This window comes from Alligator sinensis, unplaced genomic scaffold (assembly GCF_000455745.1).
Source record: "Alligator sinensis unplaced genomic scaffold, ASM45574v1 scaffold318_1, whole genome shotgun sequence".
NCBI classification, from domain to species: Eukaryota; Metazoa; Chordata; order Crocodylia; family Alligatoridae; genus Alligator; species Alligator sinensis.
Genome location: NW_005842421.1, coordinates 200,840 through 211,426, shown reverse-complemented (window position 1 = coordinate 211,426; position 10,587 = coordinate 200,840). Strand labels below are relative to the sequence as shown.

At 41.4% G+C, this 10,587-nt stretch overlaps 1 protein-coding gene across 5 annotated transcripts in view; it reads right to left on the bottom strand.

Annotated features, from left to right (window-relative positions):
* Nucleotides 1-10,587, bottom strand: part of MYOM1 (myomesin 1) — a 110,699-nt gene that overhangs the window by 41,751 nt on the left and 58,361 nt on the right. For 2 of the 5 annotated variants that reach the window (XM_025211681.1, XM_006030101.2), the window contains exons 17-21: nucleotides 9,588-9,709; nucleotides 8,390-8,716; nucleotides 2,883-3,079; nucleotides 1,188-1,314; nucleotides 279-463 (exon numbers count right to left, since the gene is read on the bottom strand). In XM_025211681.1, coding sequence (XP_025067466.1) covers nucleotides 279-463; nucleotides 1,188-1,314; nucleotides 2,883-3,079; nucleotides 8,390-8,716; nucleotides 9,588-9,709 — 958 coding nt within the window. The remainder of the gene's footprint in view (nucleotides 1-278; nucleotides 464-1,187; nucleotides 1,315-2,882; nucleotides 3,080-8,389; nucleotides 8,717-9,587; nucleotides 9,710-10,587) is intronic. The other 3 variants (XM_025211684.1, XM_006030102.2, XM_025211683.1) reach the window with 2 other exon arrangements.

The window sequence follows — 10,587 nt, the reverse complement described above, 5'->3', positions numbered from 1 at the left end:
ATATGTTGGCAGTGCTTTCTTCTATTTTTAGATTCTGGCACTGCATTTTGCATTTTTACTCTGGTAACTAGAATTCCCCCCTTGCTGTGCTAAATTTTCTTCCAAATTTAGTAATGTGCAAATAGTGGCATTACATGGGTGTAACTCAGAGCACAATAAAGGTTGGCAAAGCTAAAATTATAAGGAAGCACTACCAAAATAATAGTGGCATACCTTGAACTGACTTCATTGTTCCTGGTTTCACTGGTATAACTAAATTTGGCCCCAAACTGTTTTACCTTCAAGAATCTTTTTGTAATTGTTTTCTCATTGGCGCTTTTCCAATGTTCATCTGTTGCTTCAGTTTCTTTCACATCAACATAGTAACCAGATACAGGGCTACGACCAGTATAAACTGGCTCTTTCCAAAGTAAAACCAAAGAGTCTTTCCTAACTTCAGTGCAGAAGAGATCATGGGGTGGTCCTAAATGAAAAAAACAAACGTGGAATCCCATAAATTAATTAAAATGACAAATAGGCTAATGTATAAAATTAATAAAGAATGTACTGTCTCAAAAAACTGGGGGCTAAGTCCAAATCTGGTGCAAGCCAGTATTGCTCCATTTTATCTTGTATATCAAGAATGAATATTGTCCTGATCATGTTAAATTGAATTAGCGCATAAAATAATCAAATTTATTTTGTGACATCCACTATCCTGACCACATAGTCATCAACAAACATAAATGACCAACAATATCAAATATTGGGGGGAGAGGGGGTGTTAATTATTAAACCCATTACTAGATCCGGATTGCTATGTGTAGCACTGGGCTACTCAGCCCTGTATGTTGTGTGGCTATTTACACATAAGCTACTCTGATGGACATAGTATGAAAACCTCAAGAAAAAGAAATGCAAAATACAATGTTGTTGTAAAATCCTGCTTAAGATCTATTTTGCAGAGCAGTAAATGACTGTTCCATGTACAAGGCAGTAGAGGTTCAAGCCCTTATTGTTTTGCAACCTCTCCTCTTCACCTCCATTGAAACTGAGGGCACTCAAGCACTTGCATTATGGAACTGTTGAGAATACAGAACGGGGCAGCGTTCCTGTTAGAAGTACTGTTCTTTCCTCCTGTTTTCAATGTGCCTTTGTTATGTTAAGCTTCATGATATAAAACTTCAAAGCTACATTCAAGTTTTTACCTGGAACAGCAATGCTCCATTCTTCACATTTGAAGGAACGGCTAGGTGGGGAAGGAGTCCCAACTCCAGCCACATTAGTAGCAGCCACTTGGAACTGGTATATCATGTTTTCCTTTAAATTGGTAATCTGCAGGACCAAGAAAGTTGTACCCATTAGCTTTGCTTTAAAGCTATGAGAGATGGAAAACTGGCTATTTCCCACATGAAAATTCATAGAACCTGTTCCAGTGTTTTACTACCCTCCTAGTGAGAAAATTCTTCCTAATATCTAACCTAAACTTTCCTTGCTGCAACTTGAGACCTTTGCTCCTTGTTCTGTCATCTGCCACCACTGAGAACAGTCTAGCTCCATCCTCTTTGGAACTCCCCTTCAGGTAGTTGAAGGCTGCTATTAAATCCCCTCTCAGTCTTCTCTTCTCCAAACGAAATAAGCCCAGTTCTCTCAGCCTCTCCTCATAAGTGACATTATCTAATACAAATCATCTTTGAAATCCTGTATGATAAATAGATTAAAACACTATTACAAATTATTTCTCTCTCTCTCCTTCTCTGTCAACATTATTAATATCGTAGTTTCCATTATGAAGAATGGAAGGACATTACAAATGAGACCTTGGTACTTTGCGACTTGGACAAACCTTCTGTAAGCAAAGTGAAGAGGGTTTGAGACTATGACTGTTCTAAATGTGCTCAAATTGTAAAACCCTGCCCTTAATGATAGACAGTATGCTAGGTAAAAATAAGCAAGACTGTTACCAGCTGAACATTAAATATATGAGTCATTCTGCTGACACAGAGCAGGATGGTTTAGAGCAAGAACTGTCCTTGCAAATTGCACATTTGTCTATGACATATAGCAGCCTTGCAAGTGAAATCAAGATCTGGCCACAGACATTAGTCAATAGGACAGAATATGTGGGTACATGAAGACATTATATTTAGATCGACCTGACTAGGTCAACTGCCGGTCTGTGACTGGCCCTGCATGCCAGATCCAGCAAACGTCCTAGAGCAGCTGGGGTGGGCACTGTATGCAGCACAGTCCCAGAGTGGTGGAGTGGCTGCTGCAAACAGCGAGACTCTGGAATGGTGGAATGTCATGCAGCCACTTCAAGGCCGTGCTGCTTGTGGTGGCCACTTTCCTGCTCTGGCATGTGTGTCAGAGTAGGCACCATGTGTGGGATGGTCCCAGAGTGGCCACTGCAAACAGCATGCAGGGCCATCCAATGTGTGCCATACGTTGCCTGTGGGTCAACTCCAAGACCCATGGGCAGCACTGTGGGCCAAATGATAGGGCTCCATAGGCTGGATCTGGCCTACAGGTGGTATCTTTGACAACCCTGTTCTAGCGCATGAAATATCATTTTTTAAAAGCTGTCATATATTAAATTGGAGGACAGGTGTCTGAGTCACATTTAATAGACTAATAATACTATTTTATCTAGCATCTTTCTATGAAGGATTCCTAAACACTTACAGATATGGCAAATAACTTCTGCATAAATTTAGCAATATTTGGCACTTATGAATGAGAAAACCAAGCAGTTAGTACATTAGCATTTGGTTACAAAAATTCCATTTCACAGGAAACAATAATTTGTAATGTGTCCTTTTCTGATCCAGTTTTTAGGAACTGTATTTTGCTATTTGTACATTTCTAATTCACACATAGCAATATGAAACTTAACCTCTTACCCTATATGCCCTCTCACTGATAGGTTTAATGTTAGCCTCTTTCCATTTCCCAGGAATTCCATCAATCACTTCACGATAGTCCACATAGTAGCCTGTAATTTCAGCCCCGCCAATGACTTTAGGCTGCTTCCATCCTAGCACCATGGAATCACGAACACTCTCCAATACAGTGATGTCATAAGGTGGTGATGGGGCAGCTGTTTCAACATGAACAACACATGAGTAAGAAGTAACCATTGTATTAACTAAAGATATATTTAATTGAATTTCTTGGGTAGGCCCATCTTCTATTTTCTAATCAGGAAAATCTCTTATTGGAATCAATGGATATTTTGCTGGAATAAGGAATGCAGGATTCAGGCCACTGTCAGTCCCATAAAACTCCAAACTGGATAAAAATCAGTTGGACTGCAACAGTTGTTTTTTTCAGGAAGTAAGCTGATACATAGTGAAAGTGTGTGTTGCAACTGCAGCTCTTATAAGTGATTTTTTTATTTTACAAAATGGTGAAAAATAAAACTAATACTATAGCAGACTTACAACATTTGGAGATGCAATGATTTATTTTCTTTTGCTGAAACCAAACTTTTCCCTCCCACACACAATATTTGCTTAACTTCCTATTTTTTTAACACCATACTCCTCTGATAAGAGCAGACCGCAATCCATTTGTTCTCTTTTGGTACCCCTACATTGTAATAATGTTATCATTGCACCTTCTGGGTAATCTTACCTTACTGAAACAAGACGCGATCATAACCACTGCAGTCTGATCAGAAATGGAAGATGCCTGTTTCTGGAGCTCAGTTTAAAAACACTTGCAGCATAATTATTTTTCTTTGTTTAATCAACCTAGAAAGCATGTAACTTCAGACCCCCCAATCAAATTGACTGGCTTGCCATATCTCCTCTATTTATATTGGTAGCATATTGATACACCTCTGAGGCTGTGTCCACATGAGCATGGACATTTGTTTCCCTGGGGACAAGAAGCAGCAGCACACCTTGTGCCATTGCTACTTGTCCTCGGGGAAAGCCTGTGCCATGTACCGTCTGGCACACAGCAGGTTACCCTAGGTGGAGTAGAGGAGGCAGGGGCTAGCACTGGGCTGGCCCCAGCAGCCTTTCTTGGGGTCCCGGGAGCCTTCTGGGGCTGCAGAAGTGGCAATCCTGTGGCTCGGACCCTAGCTGGCAGCTGGAGTGTGGCTCTGGCTGGCTAGGTTCCGGTTTTGAGTGGCACACGTTGTCCCCACATGCACCATCTTGCTTCTTTTTGTGTGGGTTTTTTGACCCCCAGACGTCCCAGGGTCATAACTCCCTATCCCCCTGTGTCCCGTGCCACTACCTTGCAGCACAGAGAACACCTGAATGTGTGGCATGTGTGGCATGTGTGGCACATGCCGCATGGCCATGCTCATCTGGATGCAGCCTGAGAGGCTTTCTTGGTCCCACTTTAGATGAATCTCAGACATCTTTAGAGTGACCTTATTTGTAGACTCATCTTTCAGAATAATACATCATCTAGTCAGTTAATTTAAAAAGGTACAGGAATTGGCTAAAACCATCATGAAAAATTTAACATCATGAATAATTAGCTAAATTTAAGTTAACTATTACTGAAATGTACTTTACAGTATCTAGGTATATCTTCAGATAGGTATAGGTAGTCCAGTGCCACAGTGCTGGGCATGAATAGATAGATATGTGCAAGGAAAGGCTAACTGTATGCATATTACAGTACTTTGTATATTTCCTTTTATTTTCTTTATGCTCTGATTAATGGGTTATGACATTTGGACTAATTTAGAATGGATTTACTTAGGTGATCAGTTTATATCAGCTGACCCAATGTTCTTGATGGTTCAATGTTCTTAAGTGTTGATTGCATATAACTTAAATGCTATGTATACATATTCAGGTTTTATGGTGTGCTCTATTAAGTATTCCTGTCAATAAGAGATACAACACAATATTCACAAGCATTCTGTCTTAAAGCATAGTTCTAAAACTAGGCATAAATCTACAGAGGACTGCCACATACTGGACAGTGGCAGAGATGTCTATGCTTTGCTTCCTTTGTATACAACCTGACAAACAGGGGGAAGAACATCTTTGCAGACAGGCTCACTAACCTACTGAGGAGGGCTTAAACTAGGTTTGCCAGGGGATGAAAAACAAAGCACTGAGGTAAGTGGGGAAGAGGGGAACCTGGAGGAAGCAGAAGCAAGAGAGGCTTCATTCTTCCTGAGAAAGTAGGGCAATCAGCTAGTCACCTCAGGTGTCTGTACACGAATGCATGGAGCCTGGGAAAAAGCAGGAAGAATGGAAATCTTCACACAGTCACAGAACTATGATGTGATTGGAATAACAGAGAGGTGATGGGAGCTCGCATGACTGGAGAACTGCCACGGATGGGTACAAACTGTTCAGGAAAGACAGGTAGGGGAGAAGAGGAGGAGGAGCTGCACTGTATGTAAAAGAACTGTCGTACATACTCAAAGCACCAGTATGAAACTGGAGGTAGGACTGTTGAAAGTCTCTGGGTTAAGATCAGAGGGGAGAGCAACAAGAGTGATGTTGTGGTGGGTGTCTGCTATAGACCACCAGACCAGGAGGATGAGGCGGATGAGGTTTTCTTCAGACAACTAGTGGAAGTTTCCCCATCACAGACCTCATGGTTTTCATGACATCTATTGGGAGGGCAATACAGCAGTGCACAAGCAGTCCAGGAGGTTTTTGGAGAGTGTTGGAGAAAACTTCCTGGTGCAAGTGTTGGAGAGACCGACCAGGGGCCATACTCTTCTTGACCTACTTCTCACAAACAGGGAAGAATTGGTAGGCGACATAGAAGTGAATGTCAAGTTGGGCAGCAGTGACCACTAAACGATCGAGTTCAGGATCCTGACAAAAGGAAGAAAGGAAAGCAGCAGAGTACAGACTCTGGACTTTAGAAAAGCAGACTTTGATTCCCTCAGGGAACTGATAAGCAGGATCCCCTGTGAGGCCAGTCTGAGGGGGAAAGAGGAGAGCAGGTTGTATTGTAAAGAAATCTTACTGAGAGCACAGGAACAAACTATCCTGCTGTGCAGGAAAATAGTAAATGTGGCAAGTGACCAGCTTGGCTTAGCAAAGAACTCTTTGGTGAGCTTAAACACAAAAAGGAAGCTTACAAGAAGTGGAAGCTTGGACAAACAACCTGGGAGGAGTATAAGAGCATTGCTTGGGCATCCAGGGATGAAGTCAGAAAGGCCAACACACAACTGGAGTTGTAGCTAGCAAGGGATGTGAAGGGCAACAAGAAGGGTTTCTATAAGTATGATAGCAACAAGAGGAAGGTTAGGGAAAGTGTGGGTCCCTTACTGAGTGGGAGAGATGACCTAGTGACAGATGAAAAGGAAAAGGCTGAAGTACTCAATGCCTTTTTTACTTCAGTCTTCACAGACAAGGCCAGCTACCACAGTACTGCACCTTGCAGCACAGTTTGGGGAAAGGTGAGCAGCCCTCAGTGGTGAAAAAACAGGTGAGGGACTATTTAGAAAAGCTGAATGTGTACAAATCCATGGGGCCAGATGCAATGCATCTGAGGGTGCTGAGGAAACTGGCTGATGTGATTGCAGAGCTGCTGACCATTATCTTTAAAAACTCATGGTGATCAGGAGAGGTCCCAGATGTTTGGAAATGGGCAAATATAATGCCCATCTTTAAGAAAGGGAAGATAGAGGATATGGGGAACTATAGACCAGTCAGCCTCACCTCAGTTCCCATAAAAATCATGGAGCTGGTCCTCAAAGAATCTATTTCTAAGCACTTGAAGGAGAAGAAGGTGATTAGGAGCAGTTAGCATGGACACACCAAGGCCAAGTCATGTCTGACCAACCTGATTGCCTTCTATGATGAGATAAGTGGCTCTGTGGATGTGGAGAAAGCAGTGGGCATAATATACCTTGACTTTAGCTGGTCTTTTGATACCATCTCCCACAGCATTCGTGCAAGCAAGCTGAGGAGGTATGGGTTGGAATAATGTACTCTAAGGTAGACAGAAAGCTGGCTGGATTGTTGGGCTCAACAGGTAGTCATCAATGGCTCAATGTCTAGCTGGAAGCCAGTATCAACTGGAGTGCCCCAGGGGTTGGTCCGGGGGCTGATTTTGTTCAATATCTTCATTAACACTCTGGAAGATGGGATGGATTGCACCCTCAGCAAGTTTGTAAGTGATACCAAACTCGGGGGTGTACCAAGCGATACCAATGCTGAAGGGTAGGGCTAGGATTCAGAGTGACCGAGACAAATTGGAGGACTGGGCCAAAAGAAACCTCATGAGGTTCAACAAAGACAAATGCAAAGTCCTGCACTTAGGATGGAAGAATCCCATGCGCCACTACAGCTTGGGGATGGGCTGGGTAAGTAGTAGATCTGCAGAAAAGGACCTGGGGGTTACCGTAGACAATAACATTGATACAAGACAGCAGTGTGCCCTTGTTGCCAAGATGGCTAACAGCATACTGGGCTGCATTAGTAGGAGTATTCCCAGCAGATTGAGGGAAGTAATTATTCCCCTCTATTCTGCACTAGGGAGACCATATCTGGAGTACTGTGTCCAGTTTTGGGCCCCCACTACAGAAAGGATGTGGACAAATTGGAGAGAGTCCAGTGGAGAGCAACAAAAATGGTTTGGGGGCTGGGGCACATGACTTATGAGGAGAGGATGAGGGAACTAGGTTTACTTAGTCTACAAAAGAGAAGACTGAGGGGGGATTTGATAGCAGCCTTCAGCTACTTGAAGGGAGGTTCCATAGAGGAAGGAGCTAGAGACTGTTCTCAGTGGCGACAGATAACAGAACAAGGACCAATGGTCTCAAGTTGCAGCAAAGGAGGTTCAGGTTGGATATTAGGAAAAATTCGCTCACTAGGGGGGTGGTAAAGCATTGGAACAGGTTATCTAGAGAGGTAATAGACTCTCTATCCTTGGAGGTTTTTAAGGCCCGGCTTGACAAAGCCCTGGCTGGGATGATCTAGTTGGGGATGGTCCTGCTTTGAGCAGGGGGTTGGACTAGAGCCCCTGAGGCTCCTTCCAACCCTAATTTTCAGAGATTCTGTGATTCTAACCTAGGGCGTAAATAATAAGATTCCTAACAGAGTGAATTGTTGGCATTTGTTCAAAATACACTTTTCAGTATGCTATGCAAACATTGTTACTATCCCCATAAAAGTTACTGAAGTATTTAAAAGTGACATGATACTTTGGATAAATAAACATACATTATAGTAAAGCAAGCTCTTAAATTAGTTAACAATTTTAAAAGTTTCATTGCCAATAGGCACAATGTATATGAAATGACCCCCAATTTGTTACATGCAGGATGACCCTTAATGGAAAGCTGAGGATGTATCAAATAAATCTGATGAAGGATGCGTTGAGGAGAATGTTCATTTGTGACTTGGATGATCAGGGATGATTAAGTGAATGCCCTGAAGTGATGAAATGGGTTGATTTTATTAGCTCTCACCTATATCTGTCGTCTTTTTCACTTTTTCCAATGCCAAGGAGTCCCCAGGTTGATAATTACTTGCCTGCTTAGAAGCTCCCTTCTGTGGTGAAGGTGTGGGACCATCTTTTACCGTTTCACTCACTTTACTGACTCCTGTATGCCCCAGTTTATCAGAGCTACTGGGCAGTGTATGTCTGTTAAATTTAGCATTGCATTTTAGCAAAGCATCTGTGTCAAATATAGGCTGGGAGGACTCATGCATGCCTTCCCAACTTGTAGTGTAGTCTGTTAGTCCACCAGCTTTACCACTCAGTTCAGGACACACACCATGAAGCAATCCTCCCCCTATAATTACCAGAAAATAACAAAGACATTTTCAATTAGAATTCATCCTTATTTCTTCATTTACTTAACAGAATGAAGAAACTCACACAGGTAACAACACAGGCAGAACATAAACAACATGTTTTTAATGGACATTATGATATTCACAAATTTGAAAAGCACACAATACCTCTCACCCTCCTCGTCCCAACCAAGACTTTTTTATGGTATACATTTTACAGTACATGTGAATGCTCCATAATTTAGAAGCTAGTGGGGTTGGGAGGTATGTCAGTTTAAGACAAACTAGAGTTAGAATGTACACATACATGTTAAAATGTAAACAGACAATTTATTCTGGCCCAGTGAGTTCATTCATCTTTTTGTATTAATTCAGGCAATAGCAAAATGGAAACAGCTTGCCACCAGAATGGGGGAAGCACATGTTTTAGAAGCACAGAAAAGCATCATAGCAATATTAGTAAGCTCAGATATGAAAACAAATCAGGTCGTTAGCATTAGAAAGTGACTTTATGAAAGATGGTGTGTATTAGGTGATAAATAGAGATGATAAATACCACATTATAGAATCAGACTGCAACTCCATTTTCCAGCACAACTGTGAAGTGAACTTAGCAGTGTTTTCACATAGTGGTTCATGAATAACATCCAAGGAAGCCTGCATGGTGAAGGTGAATGGTCTATAGTACAGGGACTCAGTTACTGCAAAAGGATGGCTGTGAGGCATTACATATAACTTATAAGTAAATCATTATCTGTGGACAGCTCCATAGAACATGTCATTAGTTACAAATAGTTGCTAAAAACTATTGGTGAAATATGTTTTTGCTTTTTTGCTTACCATTGACCCTAGCAATGAGAAATAGCTTACCAATGGCTGCTTTCACTTGAATAGCCTCTGATTCCTGTGAAAATTCACTGAGTCCAGCTGCATTAACAGCTCTGACTCTGAAAACATAGTTTTCATCAGTCAGGAGTCCATGGCAAATAAATCTAAAATAAAATGGTGAAGGAATATTTAGAGAATACTGAAAGAAGTCCAAAAAAGGCAAGACAAAACTACAGCATCATTTTTTTTTTGGCTTTTGGAACTCGGCACTGAAATTCTGACTACTGTGGTTGACAGAAGTCATGCTATTGACCAGGAGTTCACCAATATGGTATCTGTAGTGCAGTAAGACACAAAGGAAACTTAGATATTAGCAGAAAGGCTGACAAAAAAATTAATCTCAGGAACACATAAAGCTTTTTCAACAGCAAATTCTGGAAATAACTGATCAGTACGTGAATGATTTTATTAGGAGTGTTAGGATTCTGTCTCATAAAAATGTTGCACATGAAGCTGTGTAAACCAGGTGAAATATGGAAAACTTAAATGAAGATAAGACTTGGGTGATGATGAGCAGGACAAGGAACAGACGGAAATAAGACCTTACATAAACGATAGCATTTCTCTGTAAGTCTGAAATTATTTCTGCCTAGTAACAGAGAAAGGTCAAAGAATGGAAGATAATGACGCTAACATTAGCCTTGTTAATAAATTACTGTAATAGGTCATAACATACCAGACTTGCTTCTCAATTAAAATGATATAGGCACTAATTCCTATCAAATTACCAAAATTATTCTGGACTTCCATCTGGGATCAGAACTGGGATTTTGTGAATTTAGGATCTAATTCTGAAAAGCTTATTCAGACTAAATTCTCCTGTGGCCAAAGATTGATTTAATTTACTAAGGTATATATATCTTTAATATATATATTAACTTTATTAACCAACTAGCTAATTGCCTGTCAAGAATGAAGGGGGGGGGGGTGGAGCAGGAAGGGATGGAGCCCTGTGGCCCCTTCCCTTGTGATGCTTCGGGTC